Source organism: Theropithecus gelada, chromosome 5, assembly GCF_003255815.1.
Source record: "Theropithecus gelada isolate Dixy chromosome 5, Tgel_1.0, whole genome shotgun sequence".
NCBI lineage: Eukaryota > Metazoa > Chordata > Mammalia > Primates > Cercopithecidae > Theropithecus > Theropithecus gelada.
Window position 1 is genome coordinate 16,473,434 of NC_037672.1, and position 23,142 is coordinate 16,496,575.

General features: G+C 45.8%; 1 protein-coding gene across 1 annotated transcript in view; it reads left to right on the forward strand.

The window, feature by feature from the left end:
• Nucleotides 1-4,265: 4,265 nt before the first annotated feature.
• Nucleotides 4,266-23,142, forward strand: part of LAP3 (leucine aminopeptidase 3) — a 30,958-nt gene continuing 12,081 nt past the window's right edge. The window contains exons 1-8 of the mRNA XM_025384780.1: nucleotides 4,266-4,620; nucleotides 6,870-6,985; nucleotides 8,801-8,855; nucleotides 9,330-9,435; nucleotides 10,530-10,689; nucleotides 12,004-12,168; nucleotides 16,175-16,333; nucleotides 22,789-22,913. Of these exons, the coding sequence (XP_025240565.1) occupies nucleotides 4,519-4,620; nucleotides 6,870-6,985; nucleotides 8,801-8,855; nucleotides 9,330-9,435; nucleotides 10,530-10,689; nucleotides 12,004-12,168; nucleotides 16,175-16,333; nucleotides 22,789-22,913 (988 nt within the window). The 5' untranslated portion in view covers nucleotides 4,266-4,518. The remainder of the gene's footprint in view (nucleotides 4,621-6,869; nucleotides 6,986-8,800; nucleotides 8,856-9,329; nucleotides 9,436-10,529; nucleotides 10,690-12,003; nucleotides 12,169-16,174; nucleotides 16,334-22,788; nucleotides 22,914-23,142) is intronic.

Sequence of the window (23,142 nt, forward strand, 5' to 3'; positions counted from 1 at the left end):
TCACCTATCCCAGTCACTTGCTGGCCTCAAATAAGATCTGTTTGCACTCAACACAGAACCACCAATGGCACTGCTGAAAACAGAACTGTGGAAATGAGGTCCTTCTCTGAGAATGAAACACAAAAATGGAAGGACAAATATGGACGAATGCCAGGGAAGTCTCACGCAGCCTGGCTGGCACATCTGTTCGATAAAGGGACAATATAGACGCAAATGTCTCAGGCCAAATGGCACAGTTAAGGATGAGGCCAGTTGAAACAGGGTCCTTTGCAGCAGTAGCCTTGGAAGTTGTTTAATAAACCATGGACCAGACACTGCCTTTGCAGCCTTTGGAGCCTGCTGGCCCCACAGAACTGCTGGTGACCCCAAAATCCACACATGCCAAGTGGAGTCTGTGGCAGCAGGAAACTGCCACTAGAGGACACCAGCCTCTCCAATCTTTGACATATAATTGCCTGAGGCAGCCACCAGATACACCCCTTTCAAACAGCAGCTCCTTGCTTGCTATTGGGCACTGGTGGAGGCTGAGCATCCTATAGCCAGAGCGCTGTGTATGATGCTATGACCTAAACTGCCCATTCTCACTTTCGTGTTTATGAATCCTATCAATATAATTGGATAGGCTCAATACAGCTTAATCAGCAAATGGAAACGGAACATCCAAGATCAGGCCCAGCCAGGACCACAGGAACTAAAATCCTCCATGAACAAATAGCCAGTTAGCAAAAGAGACCCACTGTTAACGCTTTGCCCCTCCAGTGGTGACCTGGGGTCCAAGATTCAAAGATGTACCTGCCAATGGTATGACATGGTTTACTGATGAGTCTTCAAAACAAAGCAAATGGGGTGCCCTGGCTTGTGACTGCTACCATCTGGCCACCAGATGGTCATCTTTTGACTTGACTGGATATGAATGTTCTCCCCAATGGGCCAAACTGTGTGCAGTGGTGATGACCACGCAGGCCACACCTACCACTATACCTTGCTACTTTTCACTGACTCATGGGATGTTGCCAAGAGTCTAACATGTGATTGGGGAATGGCAGCTGAATGACTGGACTACTGAGAGATCCCCCACGTGGGGACAAGAACTATGGAAGCAGCTTGCTGACTGGGAAGGATGAATATATGTCACTCACGTGGATGCTCATAGAAAACGGCCTTTTGAGATGGATCATGAATGAAACTCTCGCCGATCAAGCTTATGCCCTATGAGTGACAACCGCCTGCTTGATACATCAACCCACTAGACATGGAAGTCCGCCACAGACACAAGAAGGCGCCAAGGCCTGAGGGATGATCCTGAAAGATGAGACTAAGGATGCAGTACAATCTTGTGATTCTTGCCAATGGGCCTAAATTGTTTCGAGAGGAAAATTAAGGCACATAAACTGAGGACTAGGACACACCTAAGTCTGGTAGGTTGACCTCATTGGACCCTTGACCCCTAGCCATGGGCCCCATTGGTGCCTCACTGCCACTGACATCTACTCAGGCTATGGTGTTGCCATTCCAGTCTGTCCTATGGATGCTATAGCTACCATAGGGGCCCTTGAAAAGAACTTATGTTTTTGGATACCCCAAGAGACTTCACTCTGACCAAGGAACCTCTTTCATTGTCCAAGCAATACAACAATGGGTGGATCTTTGTTTTTTTTTTTTGAAACAGAGTTTCGCTCTTGTTGCCCAGGCTGGAGTGCAATGGCATGATCTTGGCTCACTACAACCTCCACCTCCCGGGTTAAAGCAATTCTCCTGTCTCAGCCTTCCAAGTAGCTGGGATTACAGGCGTGCACCACTGACTTCCATGGAATATGATGGACTTTCCACGCACCCTGTCATCCACAGGGACATGGAGCCATTGAACAATGGAACATCCCACTCACACAGTCACTGATGAAAGGACACGTGGCCTGCGAATGGTGTGGCACCCCTGTCTCACCAGGGCAATGTAGACAGTGAACACTCCATTTTAGCACAACAGAAACATGGCTCAAGGTGTTCAGTGTGTGCAGTGTGTGCATCAACGACCTTCAGACACACTCTCCAGCTCTCAGTGTTTCACACTCTGCTGGTGGGGTGAGTGTAGGTAGTCAGGGCAGGGGCGGGGGTGTCAAAGGGTCATGCTGCTGTAGCACAAGAGAGGTACATGGAGGCCAATTGCCCTGTGTCTGCTGCAGGGGGACCCATTGGCCATGGGGGACCAACACCCACTATTGAAGCTGCTTCTGCTCTGTCTCTTCTCTGTGTGAGTAAATCATTGTTCTGTCCCATTCTTGACTGCACTTGGACTTCTGCTCCTGATAATAGGTGTCAACCGTAAATAATGAGATTCAGAAACTGAATGCATATCAACTGGACAGGATAGCACTTACATATCTATAGACAAGAGTTGACTGCATCTCATAACTGTCTGCAATTTACAGAGTTGTGAAAAAGCTTCCATAGAATCTGAGTAAGATAACCCAAAGGAATTTCCTCAACAGTTTCTCTGGGCTGGGCAAGGTGGCATGCACTTGTAATCCCAGTGCTTTGGAAGGCTGTTGTGGGAGGATCACTTCAGCCCAGGAGTTCGAGACCAGCCTGAGCAAGAGAGAGAGACCCCCATCTCTACTAAAAGCAAACAAACAAACAAACAAAAGCCAGGCCTAGTGGCACAAGCCTGTAGTCTCACCTACGCGGGAGGCTCAGGTGGGAGGATCACTTGAGCCCAAGACTTCAAGTTTACAGTGAGCTACAATCGTGCCACTGCACTCCAGCCTGGGCGATAGAGCCAGACCCTGTCTCTAAGAAAAGGGTTTCTCTGGATGATGCATTGGTTTTCACTAAGGCACCACTCTTCCCAGCACTGCTCAGTCTTTCTCCACCCTTGACTCCAGTGTCTATCAACCATAAATAGCTTTCACCACCCCACCCCACCAGCTTCTACAAAGACTGTCTATTGACTCCAACATCCAAACTAAACGTCTCTTCCTGCCTTTCAAGATTCCCTTTAATCCAGCATCACTCTCTTTGTATAACTACCTCTTATTCCAGGCAGGCCTGATCTCTCCACCCCCAAGCCAAGCCAGCACCCTCCCACACATTCTCCTGACTCAGATCTCCACCTCAATCATCTATAGCATTCTCATTCTGCTGGCTCCTTTCAAGCTTTCTCTTTGTTTTTGCTTCTATTATCTGAAAGCCACACATAGCACCCATCCTGTTCTTTAATTATAGATGCTACCTGCACTAGACCTTGATCATGAATTCATTCAAACATATTATAAGCACCCTGTATTGGTTCCAGGGACAGTCTAAATGCTAGATCTAGGTACTCGCTATGCAGAGATGAAAAAGGCATGGCTCCCTAGACGACTGGGGGGAAACAGACAATAAGAATGAAACCACCTTTGCAAATATTATAACTAAGAATATTATGACAGCAGGCCGGGAGCGGTGGCTCACGCCTATAATCCCAGCACTTTGTGAGGCCAAGGCAGGCGGATCACGAGGTCAGGATTTCGAGACCAGCCTGGCCAACATGGTGAAACCTCGCCTCTACTAAAAACCCAAAAATTTGCCGGGCACAGTGGCTCACGTCTGTAATCCCAGCACTTTGGGAGGCTGAGGCGGATGGATCACCGGAGGTCAAGAGTTCAAGAGCAGCCTGGCCAAGATGGCCAAACACTGTCTCTACTAAAAATACAGAAACTAGCCGGGCGTGGTGTTGGGCGCCTGTAGTCCCAGCTACTCGAGAGGCTGAGGCAGGAGAATCTCTTGAACCCGGGAGGCGGGGGTTGCAGTGAGTCAAGATCGCGCCATTGCACTCCAGCCAGGGATACAGGAGGGAGACTCCGCCTCAAAAAAAAAAAAAAAAGATTAGCTGGGCGTGGTGGCAGGCGCCGGTAATCCCAGCTACTCCGGAGGATGAGGCAGGAGAATCGTTTGAACTAGGGAGGCGGAGGCTGCAGTGAGCCGAGATAACTCCATTGCACTCCAACCTGGGCGACAGAGTGAGACTCCGACTCAAAAAAACAAAACAAACAAAAAAAACGAAAACTCAGTAGGAGTGTCTTACTATTCAGCAACTTTGAGAACAAGCTCTGGCACTCAGTTCCTATTTCCCGGGAGTTGCCCAGCGCTCCGCCCACGCCCGCTCTCAGAGCTTGCCTCGCCTCCGTCCCACCCATCGTGTGACGTCACCCTCTCGGTCCCGCCCCTCTACTTCGCGTTCGTCCGGGACTGTAAACCGCGTCCGGAAGCCCCGCCTTTTCGCCCCCGCCCGCATGCGCACGCGCACACGACTGCGGGAGCACCCTTGAGTCCCCTCAACAGCCGCGGGTTGGTCCCAACAGTCCAGTCGGCCGGTGCTGCCCATCCGCCCCACCCCCCAGACGCAAGTCCGCTCGCCCGGCGCCCGAGCCCGTTCGCGCGCGCGCGCCGTCTGCACCCCGAAAGCCACGCCCCCAGGCGCGCGCCCGCCCACCGCTCTCCACGTGCTCGCTGGAGGGCGGCGCGAGGGGCTGAGCCGACAAGATGTTCTTGCTGCCTCTTCCGGCTGCGGGGCGAGTTGTCGTCCGACGCCTGGCGGTGAGACGTTTCGGGAGCCGGGATCTCTCCGCCGCAGACATGACGAAGGTGAGAGGCGGCGGCTCGCTCTCGGTGCGATGCTGGGGCCATGCCCGTGGGCGACTGGGCTGCTGGGCGGGTCGAAGCTGCGGTGTGCGGGGCGTCCACGCCAAGTTGCAAAAATCAGTTTAAAAGAAAAATTCTCTCCTTGCGGGGATCGGCCTAGGCCGCTGAGGACCCCAGCGATCGTATTGAGGGCGCGCTTCCCGTTTGGGGCGAGGGGGTGATGGCTGTAGCCGCCCTTTACCTGGCTCCGCTCGGCCGCGCGCTTGCTCCGGTTGTCACCCGCGGTCCTCGCAGTAACCCGGGGAAGGACGCAGCGGTGGGGCCCCCACCCGAGCTTGGGGGAGTTTGCCAAGGTGAAAGGGTTTCTGAGGTCCCAGGGTCACAGGGCTCTTTCCCCCGCGGAAGTGAAAGGTCAGGGAGTTAAGTGGTTTGGAAGGGTTTCTAGAGGAAATGCATGTCTCTCTAGAGAAAAGGGCTTTGCAGAGAGACCCACATTTCCCAGAATTAAGAGCACCTTCCAGAAGAAAAGTGAACTCCAAAAAATTACGAAGGTCGCTCGTCAGATGTGAAGGATCTGGAAGGGAATGACTCTCGGAACCAGCACAAGCTTGGGAGTCACACCTGAGCACCAGAAAGAGATGACTGTCCCTGCAGAAGAACGTTCTAGGTGGAGCTTGAGCTCCAGCCTCCTGCAGGTATCTCAGTGGCTGAGGGACCAGTCGCCTGACCAGTGCTGTCTGCAGTACTGTGCCACAGCCTACCCAGATAACAGGTGCCCAGTTGGCTTGATTCCCGGGGAGTGAACAATCTTAGGAAAGTTAGAACCTGGCAGAGTTAATAATGCCAAGGAAGGCTGTTGTCTTGGGTGGAAAAGACCGAGAGGTCACTATTCTGAGTGTCTGTGTGGTTTTGTGGAAAGACCAACTGATGGGTGGGAAGACATCTGGATTCTCACTCAGTCCTACTACACAGGAGCTCCTTTGTCAAATTAGGTTTCAGTTTCCTTATCGGTCAAGAGGGAATGAGACTACTTGTTCTTTCCACCTCGCCGAATTGCCGTCAGGCAGACGAAACATTTTTAAAGTCATAAATTGCCGTGCAAAAGTAAATACTAAGTATTACTAGGTTTACTTCCTCATTTCTGGTATTTGAGACCTGGGACTTGCAAAGGAGAAGGGAGTGAGCCGCTAAGTGCTTAGCAGAATGCTTCTACCCTCTCTAGGAAGGTGGTACTTCTCTTACAGCCTCTGTGTTGACCGCAGTCCTTACGTGGCAACAGTCCTTATGATGGGAGGCACAGCCATTGCCTTGATTGGAACGGCATCCTAGGATATCTGGGATTTGCACTTTAGTATTGTAGGAGAGGAAAATCTTCCTTCTATCCTCCTAGGTTCTGTGGCTGGGCCTAAGAAAACTGACGTAAGATATTAAGAGAAAAGAATACAGATTTTATTTACTATTTTTACGTGTACACGGGAGTCTGCAAGAGGAAAATGAAGACCTGAAGAAGCGTTGGGCCCAAAAGCTTGTATACCTTTCTAAACAAAGGGCAATACATTGTGGGGATGTGACAAGACAAAGGGGCTTGGATTAGTAAACTATGGAATAATCACTAGGAAATCATACGGGGGGGAACTAATAGAAGATAAGGGTAAGTTCAGTAGGTTTATTTGTGCAGGTCCATTTTGGTGTTGACTTCGTTTCTGGTGGTAAGAATGTTCTCCTTTTCCTGGTACAGGGAGATCACCTTTCTCATGGGGATTTGTATGACCTGCTTTTAGGGAGAAAGGGAGGTCAGAGAGCCCTTCTACACCTGCTGTTTCTCAAGCGCCTTTAGCTCAAAATAACCAGTGTGCCAAAGCAGTACATTTTGGAGTGGCATGTTCTGATTCCTTTCAGGGTCTAACTTGGATTTTTCTTAACAAATCCATTTTTCTAAATGGATTTTTCTTAAACAAAACATCTTTCTGCTCTATTTGAAAGTGAAGCTGTCTCCCGCGAGTGAGCACAAAAACCCAGGGCAATGTCCAGGACGGGTAGTGATGGGTCTTGCTTTGGCAGGAATCTGAAACACTTGGGCAGGTGCACATGTAGCTGAGCCCAGCTCCTGCTGCCTTTTTGGCTTTCTTCTGTCCTTGAGGAGGACAAGTTTGTGTGGAATTATTTGTTCCTTCTGGAATCTGGGGACTCCTGAGCCCCTCTAAGGGATCTACTCTAATTCTATGTTATTTATGTTTTTTGCCTATTCCCAGGGCCTTGTTTTAGGAATCTATTCCAAAGAAAAAGAAGATGATGTGCCGCAGTTCACAAGTGCAGGAGAGAATTTTGATAAATTGATAGCTGGAAAGCTGAGAGAGACTTTGAACATGTAAGTGTTGCTTGTGGGCTCTAGTTCTTAAAGTGCCACCAAATCAAAATGGTATTTTTTCTTTTATTTTTTGAAACAGAGTCTTACTCTGTTGCCCAGGCTGGAGTGCAGTGGCACGATCTCGACTCACTGCAACCTCTGCCTCCTGCGTTCAGGTGGTTCTCATGCCTCAGACGTCCAAGTATCTGGGATCACAGGCATGCCCCACCACTCCTGGCTAATTTTTATATATATATATATATTTTTTTTTTTTCTTTTTTTTTTTTTTTAGTAGAGATGGGTTTCACTGTCGTTGGCCAGGTTGGTGTTGAACCCCTGGCCTCAAGTGATCTGCCTGCCTCCGCCTCTCAAAGTGCTGGGATTACAGGTGTGAGCCACTGTGCCAGGCCAAGAATATTTTTCTGTGCCTTTTTGTCAGAAGAGACAATTCTGGGAAGTGCTCTGGCCAGAAGCAGAAGTGAAAGCCTGTGTCTTTGGAGTGCACTTTGGTACTTTGTTTCAGTATGAATGGGTCTGCAGTTCTGGGAAGTCAGGCCATTTCCAGCCCAATCACAAATCTGTTGGGAAGGAGGGATCCAGAATAATCTGGAAAGTACCAGATTTCCTCAGCCCACCCTCCAAGCTCAAATTCACTTTCCCCACCCTCTTCCTCCCAGCTGCCTTCTCACCAGCCTCTCTACTTCTTTTAACTCCCCTTTTCTTGTGAGAGACAGCAGGATCCCTAAGATAGTTAATAGCAGCCTAAGGGTTTTGCTCTTTTATTGCATGCCTGGAGTTGCAAGGGTTTCTCAAAATTTAAAATATCTGTGAATCACCTGGGGATACAGTTAAAATACAAAAAGTCTCCGTGGGGCTGGAGATCCTGACAGCAGGGAAACATTGTAACTGCGTGCTATATTTGGCAGACATAGAAGTATTCACGTAAACCACTGCAACTAGGGTATTAATTAGAATCTAATAGATGCAGTCTAATTATGGTAACTAATCATCAGTTAAGAGAATTTGTATCTCTTCTCAATTTCTTATCAGTTCTTGCAGTACACAGAGCATTCTCAAGTGCACTGATTAATTCACTAATCCGAAAGCTAACCTGTGAGTACGGAACACCCTGCGTTCCTAATGGATGGCTGTCAGCTGCATTCCAGAGCATCTGTGCCACGGCCCTTTTATAGTCATGGATCTGTTTTGTTTGGAAATTGCCCAGGATAGTCAGTATCCGGTTCGGGTGTCCGGTCTGTAAAGAAACCACATAGATATACAACCTCCAGGCCAAACACCACTTAGATTACTGCAGTGTTTTTGATGTCTTGTGTCTTTTATTGAAAAAGTTTGAGATTCATTGGGTTCAGCATCAGTCAGTGCTCAGATGCCTTGTGCAGCTGTGGCATTGCTTTCCATTGTTTTCAAATATGTTTGTGTTAGATCTAATCTGAAAGTTTGTTAAATAGTTTTTGAGCTAGAATTAAAAAGGCTACACCTAAGAAATCTGGGCTGGGCACGGTAGATCAGCAGTGTAATCTGTATTACACCTGTCATCCCAGCACCTTGGGAGGTTGAGGTGGGAGGATTGCTTGAGCCCAGGAGTTTGAGACCAGCCTAGGCAACATAATGAGACCCTGTCTCTATCAAAAAAAAAAAAGAAAGAAAGAAAGAAATCTGGCTTGAGAGCATTCTGTATTTGGATAAAAACATTGGTGAAAAAGACCATGGAAGCAGTTAGCAGAATAGTGTGATAATGGTGAGTATGTAAGTGTGCCTTCCCAAGTGAGCAGAGCAAACTACCTGTTTTAAAACGACTGTTTCCTCTTGTTTTAGATCTGGACCACCTCTGAAGGCAGGCAAGACTCGAACCTTTTATGGTCTGCATCAGGTATGAGAAGAACATGATCATTTGGTAAACCCTCAATGAGCACCTAATGTATACCAAGTATTGTGACTGTCTAGTCATACTAAACATTTTGTGTTGGATTGTATGATTTTATTCCGGTATTAAGCAGAAACATTTAAGATTAAGAGGCAAATTACTGTCAAAAAGTACTGCCTATCTTATATTCCTCAATCTGAAGGCTTTCTTTATCTGGTTGTGGCTCTGGCTTACATAGAATTATTTGCAGAAGTATCCTCACTCACTCTGCCTCTCAAACATAGAAGTTATAAAATTTTCCCAGGACACACAGGTTTAAAGAAAAAAAAACCACAACCAAATTTCACCATGAGTTTAGCCCTGTTGCTACAGTTAAAGTAATTGTGTGGGAGCTCAGTGAGTTTCCACGTGTAAAATTCCCTGCTGGAAATGAACGCATGAAAGAAATAAAGTGGTTGATTTGGTGTATCTGTGGGACAGGACTTCCCCAGCGTGGTGCTAGTTGGCCTCGGCAAAAAGGCAGCTGGAATCGACGAACAGGAAAACTGGCATGAAGGCAAAGAAAACATCAGAGCTGCTGTTGCAGGTTATTTTACTTTTTAAGTTTAAAGAATCCTAAGGATCCACTCTTTATGATGACCTCTCTTTCCCCCTTTTTGTCCTTTTACCAATCGCTACCCCTTCCCACGTTCACACAGACATAATTCATCTTAACAAAAATTCAGTTCTTCTTGCTGAATATGCTTGGCTTTATGATAAATACAGAAGGTTAGCTAATGGAATTTTATTTTTAATGTGTCTATATCTTGTTTGGGTGTTTTTACTACCATTTGTTCACTCTTGTCATGTTAGAGCTGTATTTTACCAAAACCTGTAGTGCGTAGATTTTTTGTAATGCCACCCTGATGTTTCCTGACTTTTAAATAACACAGAGTCATCAGATTTTACAAAGAAGGAGAGTAAGGAAGCAAAGTGTGGCATGCGTGTTTATCACTAGCCAAAGATGTGTGCCTGTCCCAGCGTGTCCCAGCAGAGGTCATTGAGTCACTTAGCGTTAAGCAGCAGGACGGGCCTAATACCGTCAAGAGCTATGATTAAAGATGCTTTAGAAAACATTTCTGAAACAGTGATAATTGGCTTGATTACTCTTTAGGCCTGTGTATATTGTAAATGCTCATTAACTTCAGATGTCACTGAAGTGGTTATTTAATAACTTTTATTTGAGAGTTTTTGCTGACCAGATCTTAATAAAATCCTGTGTTAATAATGGACTTTGCTCGGTTCCTTGGATATAATTTCAGCATCATCATTTCCCTGCCATTTTTAATCAGAGAAGTTCTTGGCAATTGGGAAGCTTCATCAGGAAATCATAGTGTTTCAGAAATAATCCTAGGAATAATTGCCACTTCCTGAGAGCCTGTATTGCTCTCCGGGGGGAGCTGTTCATTCTTTCCATCAGCCTGTCCTCACCACCAGCACCTGGGAGTGAGGTACTTTCTGTGAAATGCACTCACATCTTCATTTTTCAGAAGAGGAAATGAGGCTCAGAACATTTGGGTATCAGGGCTGGGATTTGAACCCCAGGGCTGTTTTCTCAGCACACCACACCATGCCTCTGCTGTGTGCTATTTGAATTGTCTTGGACTGACTCCAGTTTTCTGATTCCTCTGTCCTTTCAAGCGGGGTGCAGGCAGGTTCAAGACCTGGAGCTCTCTTCTGTGGAGGTGGATCCCTGTGGAGACGCTCAGGCTGCTGCGGAGGGAGCGGTGCTTGGTCTCTATGAATACGATGACCTGAAGCAAAAAAAGAAGATGACTGTGTCCGCGAAGCTCTATGGAAGGTGATGGAAGCAAATTAGGAGGAGGGTGGTGCTCCCTGGCATTCTGACAGCCTGGCTTTTGGGATATGAGCTGCCTGCTTTTCAGCGCCACCCACAGCTGCATGGCTTGGCTGTGACCTCCCCATTGCCTCAGCCGTTTTAATAATGTGGTCACAATTAAGCCCAAGCTCTGCTCCTGGCTCTCGTCTTGTGTCTGTTTCCCCCATGACTCCCGGATCCCTCCCTGCTCTGATTACAAGGAAGCCATAAACAGGTAGCTCTTACCTGAGAGGGAGGAATGACATGACAGACATATCCCACAGGTTTCAACCCAGATGATGTTCATTTGGCTGGCACCTGCTGGCCTTGTGCTAAACGCAAGCACCACACAGATGAAGAGATCCTCTGGATGCTTGGTCCTTGCCCTTGTGGGCTAGTGGGGTCCCTGCTATCAGGAATAAATAAGATGAGACCTTCAGCAGATGGTGCCAAGCACAGTGGGGGCCCTGGCACTGCCCAAGGGTTGGCAGCTGTGGGGAGTGGGGGAGAGTGCGGGCTCTGCAGCCAGTCAGCATGGGCTTAAGTCCTGCCTCCACCACTTACTCGTTGGGGGACCTTGCTGGTTACATGACTGAAATCTCTGTGCTTCATTTTCTACTTTTGTTAATAGAGTCGTAACACTGATTTCATGGGGTTTGTGTCATCATCCAAAAGGGCACATCAAGTGGGGGGCACGTGGTAGGCCATCTACTGTTACTCACCCACCTCTGTGTTGCCACAGGAAGAGCCAGGGTTGTGAAACACGTGCCTGTATCCTTTCTCTTCTAAAGCTGGTCCTGCTTACAGAAGGGTTGGAATTTGGAGCCCCGACTTAGGTAAAAGAAGGCAAAAAGGCCTTCAGTGCCACATTAGAGCCACTGCCGTATGCTTGCTTTGCAGTTAGCACTTGGGGCTCCATCATTCCTGATACAGTGAAGGAGAACAAAACGCGCCTTTCTGTGGAAGCCTCTTCTCTTCACTTATGTGGCAGATTTAGAGCTTCAAAGACCCCACAGCACAGGCCCTTTTTTATGCAGCTGAGGATTCTGAAGGGAAGTGCCTGACCAGATACCCTCTGGTTCTGCTGCACGTGGCCATGTTTTCTAGCTCTTTGCACCATACCATCTGCTGCCCTGGGTCAGATCACGAAAAATGAATCCAGGTCCTGAGTGCCAATCGTTTTTGATTTGTAGTCTTCCTCTTTTGTTTTCTGTAGGGTAAGAGTGTCTCCTAGTTGGCAGGCAGTCGGCATTCTTGAGAGGTTATTTGACAGTCACTTTATCTTTCTTCTGCCAGTGGGGATCAGGAGGCCTGGCAGAAAGGAGTCCTGTTTGCTTCTGGGCAGAACTTGGCACGCCAGTTGATGGAGACGCCAGCCAATGAGATGACGCCAACCAGATTTGCCGAAATTATTGAGAAGAATCTCAAAAGTGCTAGTAGTAAAACCGAGGTCCATATCAGGTAATTCAGGATTGTGTCACAGACTTGGGATGTTACAGCCAGAAGGAGCCCTTGAGATCCTAAAATCCAGCTCTCTCACTCTTTAGAGGAATAACTTGAGACCAGAGATTTGAGATGACCCACTGGGGGCCACACAGGAGCTGGAATAGAGCTGAGTTTGAGGTTCTTTCTATCTGTCCTTGCCTTTGAGAGAGTGCCATGATACACTATGTACGTGTATGTTTCATAACCGTGTTATTCAGACACAATTAACGTACCATACAGTTCACCAATGCGAAGTGTGCAATTCAATGATTTCAATGATTTTTTTTTTTTCTTTTTTTTTTTTGAGACAAGGTTTTGCTCTGTTGCCCAGGCTGGAGGGCAGAGGCATGAACATGGGCTCAAACTCCTGGGCTCCGGCCTTCCACCCTAGCCCCCTGAATAGCTGGGTTTACAGGTGTGTGCCACCATGCCCAACTAATTTCTTAATTTTTTGTAGAGATGGGTCCCGCCATGTTGCCCACGCTGGTCTTGAACTCCTGGGCTGAAGCAATCTCACCTTTTCCTCCTAAAGTGCTGAAATTACAGCCATGAGCCCCCCAGCCTGGCCTGATATTTAGAATATTCACAGAGTTGTGCTACTATGACCACAATCAATTTTAGAACATTTTCATAACCCCCAAAAGAAACCCTGTACCCATTAGCAGTTACTCCCTGTTTCCCATCCCCTAAAACCATCAGGGGATGGACACCGGTTTTTTACCTTTTTTTTCTTTTTGGTTGAATAGGAGTTGAATTGCTGAATCAAATGGTAGCTCTGTTTAATTTTTTGAGGAACTTAACATGGTTTATTTTGGTGAATTCTTCGTATCTTCACTTTTGGACACAAATGAAGAACACAACATGCCTCACTAGACATGGGATGGGAATTTCTGCCGCATAGATTCCCTTAGCCTAGACTCCAGCATCAGTGCTCCCAGGCAGCCCTGAGTGCCGTGTCAGTGGGAGGCTGTTGGGGCTGAAAGGCTGTTCGTCCAGTTCCGTCGCTCTCTTGGGATCTCCAGCCCTTTAAGCAAACCAACTCTGAGCATTTGGGAATTTATGATTAAAACACATCAACAGGTATTTGTTTGACCTAAAGAATTCTTTATTGTCAAAGCTGTTTCCCAAGGGTACTTCCATTTTAAAGAATTCTTTAGTACTTAATTGTGATTAGAGTTCACTTTTGTTTCAGGAATGCACCTATGGTTTAGGCAGTGAAGAAAAATTTATAGTCTTTAGAAAGCACAGTACTTAGAGCTTGATAAAATTTCTGGAATGGTTAGTATATGTTTAATCTATAGCAGTGTTTAGGTTCTTTTGGTCACCAAATAATGGTGATGACAGCTCCTCTGGTGTGCCTGGAATTTGTCATACAAAGATGCATGACAGTGGTCCTTGTCCTTGCAAAAAGTGAGGATGTTGTAAGAAGGAATAGGCAGGTAAATGGGGTTTGCAGAGGGTGCTGCAGGAGCAGAGGGACGAGGGGGACTGCCAAAGAATATGGAGCTGCTGGTGCGATTGTCCACGCCTCTATTTGCAGCTACTCAGGAGGCAGGCAGGAGGGTAGATCAAGTCCAGAAGTTCAAGGCCAGCTTAGGGAACATAGCAAGACCCATCTCTAAAATAAAAATTTTAAAAAGAATATGGAGTCTAGGCCAGGGGTAGTGGCTCATGCCTGTAATCCCAGCACTTGGGAGGCTGAGGCAGGTGGATCACTTAAGGTCAGGAGTTCGAGACCAGCCTGGCCAACATGGCGAAAACCCAGCTCTACCAGAAGTACAAAACTTAGCTGGGAGTGGTGGTGCGTGCCTGTGTTCCCAGCTACTCAAGAAGCTGAGGCACAAGAATCGCTTGAACCTGGGAGACAGAGGTTGCAGTGAGCTGAGATCACACCACTGCACTCCAACCTGAGTGACAGAGTGACACTGTGTCTCAAAAAAAAAAAAAAAAAAAAAAGACTGGAGCCTACGCAGAGTCCTGTAGGTTGTTTAGAAGTTAATAGTACAAGAGAGTGGGGCAGGGCAGTTCAGGTGAAGAAGGTGCAAGACTTGTAGCCACGCAAAGAGAAAAGAGTTCAGCAGAGACCAGGCAGGACGCATGGGTGGAGTATGACTCGTTAAACTGAGACATAGCTGCACTAAGCCCTCTCCGTAGTAGGTTGGTGTATATCAGAGAGACACAGGCAGTTCTTCCACAAGGGCAGGACTTTAATCAGACGTCAAGCACTGAGTTAATGATTTAAAATGCCCACATTGCCCAGCCTTGTTTTTTGTTTTTTGTTTTTTGAAGTGATTTTTAAAACTGTTTTATCTTCCAATTTAAAATTTTTTTCCCTTCGAAGTGTGCTGATCATCCCACCATGATGCAGTCCTAGTTTAATCATTTTAACAAGTGGCTGGCAAGTGCTGGAGGAGCATTCCTGGGCTGTGGTTGTTACTGGTCTGTGAGAGGATAGGATTTCTTTCTTGGCCTAGTTACTGTGGCCAGAAATCAATACAAAGCCCTTTTGTGCTCCTAGCCTAGAAAGAAGAGCAATATGGCATCAGTTTTCTAGTTTGAACTAAGGACTGTTTCCATTCTGTTACCCTCCTAATCCCGTGTTTATCGAGTAAGAACTAATTAGTTTTCTCACTTAAATCAAAGATGCCTCAAGCTACAGTTGAAACTGTGAGAAACAGTATGTGACAACATTAAAGAGATAGAATTCAGCAGTTCTTTTTTTTTTTTTTTTTTTTTTTTGAGACAGAGAGTCTGGCTCTGTCGCCCAGGCTGGAGCGCAGTGGCTGGATCTCAGCTCACTGCAACTCCGCCTCCCGGGTTCACGCCATTCTCCTGCCTCAGCCTCCCGAGTAGCTGGGACTACAGGCGCCCGCCACCTCGCCTGGCTAGTTTTTTGTATTTTTTTAGTAGAGACAGGGTTTCACCGTGTTAGCCAGGATGGTCTCGATCTCCTGACCTCGTGATCCACCTGTCTCGGTCTCCCAAAGTGCTGGGATTACAGGCTTGAGCCACCGTGCCCGGCCTCAGCAGTTCTTAAAAAGCAAATAAATAGGCTATTTTTTTCCAGTCATTGGAATATAGCTTTGGTTTGCTGTTTGTTGGTTGAATTTTTTTTTTTTTTCATTTTTAGAAATAAAGCAATGGATCCCTTACCTATCTTTAAGCACTCTTTGTGGTCTCAGAGCCTATTCCTAATTTTATTTTTTTAAGAGACAGGGTGTTGCTATGTTGCCCAGGTTGAGTGCTGTGGCGAGATCGTGGCTCACTGCAGCCTTGACCTCTAGGGCTCAAGCGAGCCTCTTGTCTTAGCCTCCGCAATAGCTAGGACAACAGGCAAGCACCAACATGCCTGGCTAATTTTGTCTTTTTTTCTTTTTCTGTAGAGACCGAGTCTCAACTTGTTGCCTCGGCTGGTCTCAAATTTCTATGCTTAAATAATCCTCCTGCATTGGCCTCTAATTTCATCTTTATTATATCTTACCTTATTTGTTTTACAGACAGTTTCACTTTTTTGCCCAGGCTGGTTTCGAACTCCTGAGCTGAAGCAGTTCTCTCACCTCAGCCTCCCAAAGTGCTGGGATTATAGGCATGAGCCACCGCACCCGGCCTTCTAACTTCATCTTTAAATTAAAATTGTAGAAATATCTGAGTAGATTGGAGGGAGGAAATTAATTATATAGACTGTAGACTATTAGTTGACATTGTATTAGGTACCTTACATGACTTCTCTTAGTAACTCGATCATCTTGTGATAAAAGAGTTACAGACCTCATTTTATAGATGAGGAGATAGGCTTAGAATCAAGTGACTTGCCCAAGAATATACAGAAAGCAAATAATGGGACCTGATAATTGAAACCTTAATGTGTGTATACTTTAAGAGCTTGTATATTATACGTTTCCACACACTGTGATGAGCTTTTTCTGTTATTTTGAAATAAACCTAACAGTATATTTACTTTTTCCCTTTTTCGGCCCTATAGACCCAAATCTTGGATTGAGGAACAGGCAATGGGATCATTCCTCAGTGTGGCCAAAGGATCTGATGAGCCCCCAGTCTTCTTGGAAATTCACTACAAAGGCAGCCCCAATGCAAACGAACCACCCCTGGTGTTTGTTGGGAAAGGAATTACCTTTGACAGGTATTTTTTATGGTGTCTGTGTTTTGTATTTTGGTGAATTATTTGTATGCAGTTAAATTACTTGGTGATAGGGGGTTTTTTTTGTTTGATTTTTGTTCTTGTTGTTGTTGTTTTGTTTTTTTTTTTGAGGCATAGTCTTACTCTGTCACCCAGGCTAGAGTGCAGTGGCACAATCTCGGCTCACTGCAGCCTCCACCTCCCAGGCTGAAGCAATCCTTGCGCCTCAGCCTCCCAAAATGCTGAGATTACAGGTGTGAGCCACTGCGCCTGGCCGGTTTATAGTTTGATTCAAAAGCATGGTGTTTGGCTGAAGGTATACATTACTTTAAATTTATTATGCTACCACCTCTAAAATGCTTAGAATATGTCAGAGACTGTGAGGTATTTTGCATGTGTTAGCCCTAACCATACCCCTGTGGGCTAGGTATTGTAGACATTCTACAGGTAAAGAAACTATGACTCAGAGTTTAAATAATTTGTTCAAAGTTCTTTAACTAGAAGTGGAGTCAGAAGTCAAACTCCTTTTTTTAAAAAAAATATAGAGATGAGTTCTTACTATGTTGCCCATACTGGTCTTAAACCGCTGTCTCAAGCAGTCCTCCCACCTCAGCCTCCCAGAGTGCTGGGGTTGTAGGTATGAGCCACTGTGCTCTGCCTAAAGTGTCTTCAGATTTTTCTGCCATGCACTTTGCTTGTCCTCTGTGGCTGTTAGAGATTCTCCACGAGGTTAGTGGTGATGCCCCTGTTTGGACTGTGCTGTCTTCCCTTTGCTTGCTTCAGATGATTACTTCTTTTAGCTGACCAGTCTAGCTCCCATGAATCTGGTTCAACCATAAGTATTTCTTAGAGTTGGAAACTATATCTGGTTATGTCAACCAAGGAGAGACTGAACTGAGAAAGACGGTGGAGTTTGGTATTTCCCATGGGAAGCATTTGCCACCAAACACAAGTTTCAGGGATGCCAGCGAGTATGAGGTGTGAAAAGGGCTACTTAGCAAAAAATCTAGGTTAGAGAAATACATGAGGGGTTTCATTTTCGTTTTATTTGGTTAACTACAGGACTTCTCAGGGTAGAGAATATAGCATTTTCTGTATTTCCTTTTGAAGGAACCCTGATTTCTGGGAATCACATTACCTGCAAACTACTTTGGAAAATTTACCAGAGAACCATAAGATGTTGATGTCCCCTCGTACATTTTTGTGCCCTTTCTGGAACTCTTCTAGATGTAGGAAGCCCCTGTCATTGGCATAGCTTGCTGCCAGTGTGGTCTCCTTGTGTTAGCAGGTCAAAGTGCCTCTTGTGTCTCCCACCCCCTAGTTCACATTTTCTTCTTTAAAGCATTGATCTCCAAATGGTTTTCCTGGTATAGCCCGTTGGTAAAAGATCTTGAGCACGTCCCTTTCAAAATATGCATGCTTTTTTATAAGTTACATGCATTATACTATTGTACTAAAATGTACATTGTAAAAACAATACAGCCAATACAATTTAGAAAGTTAAATTTTCTTTTTTAGTAGAGACGAGGTCTCACTATGTTGCCCTGGCTGGTTTTGAACTTCTGAGCTCAAGCAATCTGCCTGCCTTGGCCTCCCACAGTGGTGGGATTACAGGTGTGAGCCACCACACCCAGCCTAAACTTTTTTTTTTTTTTTTGAGACGGAATCTCGCTCTGTTGTCCAGGCTAGAGTGCATTGGCATGGTCTCAGCTCACTGCAACCTCTGCCTCCCTGGTTCAAGCGATTCTCCTGCCTGAGCCACCTGAGTAGCTGGGATTACAGGGGCCTGCTACCATGCCCGGCTAATTTTTTTTGTATTTTTAGTCCTGAGTAACTGGGATTACAGGTGTCTGCCACCACGCCTGGCTAATTTTTTTGTATTTTTAGTAGAGACGGGGTTTTACTATATTGGCCAGGCTGGTCTCAAACTCCTGACCTCGTGATCCACCCACCCACCTTGGCCTCCCAAAGTGCTGGGATTACAGGTGTGAGCCACCACGCCTGGCCCTAAACTGTTTTTAAATGTTTTGCCAATTGTGACACAAATATTTTTATGCTAAGGGTGAAATTTATTGTTAATTTAAATCCACATTTGCATTTTTTGCTGAGAATAAAAACAAAGAGGTCTAAACCCAAAGGCCTAAACCCAAAGCCGCCTTTGGGTTTAGAAAAGGCTTCCTTGCAGCAGTGTCAGTTTTAGTTGAAGATGGGAAGGATCAGGGGGAATTAGCCCAGCAGAGACTAGGGACAGGCATTCTAGTACAGGGAAACATGGTGAAGGCTGCAAGGTGGGAAGGAGCAGGGTAAATTCTTGGTATGGCAAGAGTACCGGTGTGCCTGCACACAAGAGCATGATGGACAGAAGGGGCAAGATATGGCCAGAGAGGTACACAGAAGCTTGGTCGCTGCAGGCCTGTTTAGATTTTGGACTCTGCTCTAAGAACAGTTCGAAGTAACTGAAGGGTTTCCAGCAAACGGAATGACATGAGATTTAGACATACAGTGAAATTCACCCTCTAAGTGAGCAGCTCAGTGAGTTTGAACAAATGCGTGCACCCAAGTGGGTGCAGTGGCGTACACCTGTGATCTCAGCTACTTGGGAAGCTGAGGCAGGAGGATTACATGAGCCCAGGAGTTTAAGAGCAGCCTGTGCAACATAGTAAAACACCATCTTTAAATAAATAAATAGATTGATTGATTTTGAAAACCAAAAAACAAATGTATGCTCCTCTGCACTATTCACCATTGTCAGGAAAATACAACATTTTTATCATCCCCCAGAAGTTTCCTTCTGCCTTTTTGTAGTCATTCTCCCACTGCCTCTGCTCCAGACAGCCGATCATCTTTCTGTTACTGCAGACTAGTTTTGCCTATTCCGGAAATTCATATAAATGCAGTCTTTCATGTCTGGCTTCTTTCTTGCAGCATAGTATCTGGGGTTTATCTATGTTGTTGGTCATGTCAGTCATTCTTCCTTTTATATTGCTGAGTAGTGTTCCATTGTATGGGAATGCTAAATGTTGTTTACCCATTCATCTGTTGGTGGAAATTTGTGTTGTTTCCAGTTTTAGGCTATTAGGAAGAAAGTTAAGAGCGTCTGTAAGCCTTTGTGTGGACATGTTTTCCTTACTCTTGCGTAAAATACCTAGGAAAACAGCCACTCTGTTGTATAATTGCGTGTTTAACTTTCAAGAAACTACCAGACTTTTCCAAAGTGTTTACATTTTCACTTCTACCGTCAATGTACAAAGATTATAATTGTTCTACACCTTCCTCAGTATTTGATATTGTCAGTCTTTATATTTCTAGCTGTACCAGTGAGTATACAGTCATCTCTCTTTGTGGTTTAATTTGCATTTCTCTAGTGACTAATGAAGTTGGTCATTTTTTATTTTTTTGTTTTTTATTTTTATTTTTTGAGACGGAGTCTCGCTCTGTCACCCAGGCTGGAGTGCACCTCCACCTCCTGGGTTCAAGCGATTCTCCTGCCTCAGCCTCCCGAGTAGCCGGGACTATAGGCATGCACCACCATGCCTGGCTAATTTTTGTATGTTTAGTAGAGATGGGTTTTCACCATGTTGGCCAGGCAGGTCTCAAACTCGTGACCTCAAGTGATCCACCGGCCCCAGCCTCCCACAGTGCTGGGATACAGGCGTGAGCCACCACACCCAGCCAAAACTGGACATTTTTTAATGTGCTTATTGGACATTGGTGTATCTTCTGTAGTAAGGTATTCAAATCTTTTGTCCCTTTTTGTAGGAGTGTTTGCTTTACAGAGTTGTAAGGTTTTTAAAATATATTTCGTTTTAAGTGAGTTTTAGCTTTTGAGGCTATGATTCACTTTGAATCTTTGTATATGGTGTGAAAAGACGTGGTTTGTTTTTTGTCTTTTTTTTTCCCTATGTGGGTGTTCATTTATTTCAACACTGTTTGTTGAAAAGACTGTCCTTTCCCTACTGGACTATCTTGGCACCTTGGGTGGAAATCAGTTGTCCATATAATTGTAGGTCTGCCTCTGGACTCTGTATCCTTTCACCAGTGCCTGGAGACCAAGTATCTTGATTACTGCAGCTTTGAGTAGGCTTGAAATCTAGTCACCTGAGTCCTCCAGCTTTGCTCTTCTTTTTCAGAATGACTTTGGCTACATCCTTTGCATTTTCATATACATTTTAGAATCTGCTTGGGTTTTTTGTTCGTTTGTTTTGTTTTTTTGAGACAGGGTCTCATTCTGTCGCCCAGGCTGGAGTGCAGTGGTGCAATGTCTGCCTGCTGCAGCCTCAACCTCCCTGGGCTCAGGTGATCCTCTCACCTCAACCTCCCGAGTACCTGGGACTACAGATGCGCACCACTATGCCCAGCTAATTTTTGTATTTTTTATAGAGATGGAGTTTCGCCATGTTACCCAAGCTGGTCTCGAACTCCTGGGCTCAAGTGATCTGCCTGCCTCAGCCTCCCTAAGTGCTGGGATTACAGGCGTGAGCCACCACACTCGATGTATCTGCTTGTTTTTTCACACAACAAAACCTACTGAGAGTTTGATTGAGATAGATTTTGTGTGTGTGTAAAAATGTGCTGTCTTTGCGGTTAATGAAATGACAGTGGTGAGACTGATACAGAAAGACCCTTTAAGGAGACCTGACAAACATCTAAATGACAGAGGGTGGTAGCATCAATGAGGGCGGCTGAGTAGAAAATAAGTGGGTGGATTTGAGAGAGACTGAAAAAGTGAGCAAAGCTGATTGCTGATCTTTAACTGGTGGCTGCCTTAGAACCACAGTCATAGGAATTAGAGAGCTGAACTCCCAGAAGAGGCCTGCAGATAAATGTGGCAGGTGGACAGAAGAAAAACTTCAAATGCAAAAGTGTGTCCCCTTTGTCCATGGGGTTTTCCCATGTGTTTTTCTTGTTTGAGCCAGGGGATCATCTTTAATTATTGGTGAACATGCCCACATCTAAGTAACAAGTGCTGCTGAGGTGAGTGAGAATTAGGACTTACTTTTGAAGGAAAGCAGCCTTCAGAGCAGCAGGCACACCTCTCTCCAGTGAGCCACCAGGGCACGTGAGCAGCAGATTTCAATTAGAACTCCGAGTCGAAGCCCCTGGCTCTGTGCTTGGCCTGGGAAGCATGTTGCTTCTGGACTCCTGCAGACTGGAAGCAGAAAAGCCACTAACTAGTTAGAGGCCTCTTGGGGTCAGGTAGTTTGGTTTCTTGCTAATTGCAGCCTTAGCCAGTTCTCATGCTGAAGTACCGTCTCTGAGCTGTTGGGCCTGTGCCTCATTCAGGTTGTATTTTGCCATCAGCAGGATAGAGCACACCTTGTGTGGTGTTGGAAGGAAATGTTAGCCCTCTGTCCTTCTGTGGGTTTGAGAGAAACACTCCCAGTCGTCTATGAGCTCATCAGCTTTTCTTAACAGCTCATGACCTTCACGTTCCATCAGTTGATCAATTCATAAAATTTGCTGAAAAGACTATGTGGGTGTCAGGAGTTAATGAGATAATAAAGAGATGGAATTTGCAGTGTTGATTTTATGATGTAGTAATGTTTCCAGTGGCACTGTTTAAATTTCATTCAAGTAGAAATAAAATGAGCTAAAGGCCGGGCAAGGTGGCTCATGCCTGTAATCCCAGCACTTTGGGAGGTCAAGGTGGGCGGATCATGAGGTCAGGAGATTGAGACCATCCTGGCTAACACGGTGAAACCCCATCTCTATTAAAATAAAAAATTAGCTGGGCGTGGTGGTGAGCATCTGTAGTCCCAGCTACTTGGGAGGCTGAGGGAGGAGAATGGCATGAACCTGGGAGGCGGAGCTTGCAGTGAGCCAAGATCGTACCACTGCACTCCAGCCTGGGCAACAGAGCGAGACTCCGTCTCCAAAAAACAAAAAAAGAGCTAAGACACTCATCTATATTTCTGGAATTATTTTGTGTCTTTTATAAAGACTGTACTATCATCATTGAAAATGTTGAAATCAGATTCTAAATTTATCATCATTGAAAATGTTGAAATCAGATTCTAAATTTAGAAAATTGACTTTTCTTTGGCATATATGGTGCTTTTATGTGGTGGTTAACTCTCAGTTTATGTCTTTTTTTTTTTTTTCCTTGAGACAGAGTCTCGCTCTGTCGCCCAGGCTGGAGTGCAGTGGTACGATCTCGGCTCACTGCAACCTCCGCCTCCCAGGTTCAAGCAATTCTCCTTCCTCAGCCTCCCGAGTCGCTGGGACTACAGGCACATGCCACCACACCTGGCTAATTTTTTGTAATTTTAACAGAGACGGGGTTTCACCGTGTCAGCCAGGCTGGTCTCGATTTCCTGACCTCGTGATCTGCCCGCCTCGGCCTCTGAAAGTGCTAGGATTACAGGTGTGAGCCACTGTGCCTGGCTGTACTTCTTAAATAAAGTAATTTTGGCCATCTTCTTTGCTATTAATATTGCACACTGTCTGTTTCCCCATAGTGGTGGTATCTCCATCAAGGCTTCTGCAAATATGGACCTCATGAGGGCTGACATGGGAGGAGCTGCAACTATATGCTCAGCCATCGTGTCTGCTGCAAAGCTCAATTTGCCCATTAATATTATAGGTAAGTGGGGCAAGGGATTACATCTCAGAGAGCTTCTGGATTCCAGCCAGGTGGGAGAACAGAGACAACAAATATGATTTCCCCTAATCTGAAAATATAAGAAATGATTTTTAAATAGTCATCAAGCAGAAGCTATTTAGCTCAGATAAATGTTTTACTGTCTGAGCTGATTGAGCTGAATGTATCTTGCAGCCCGTGGGCTGTAACTGGTATTGATTTGTTTTACTTC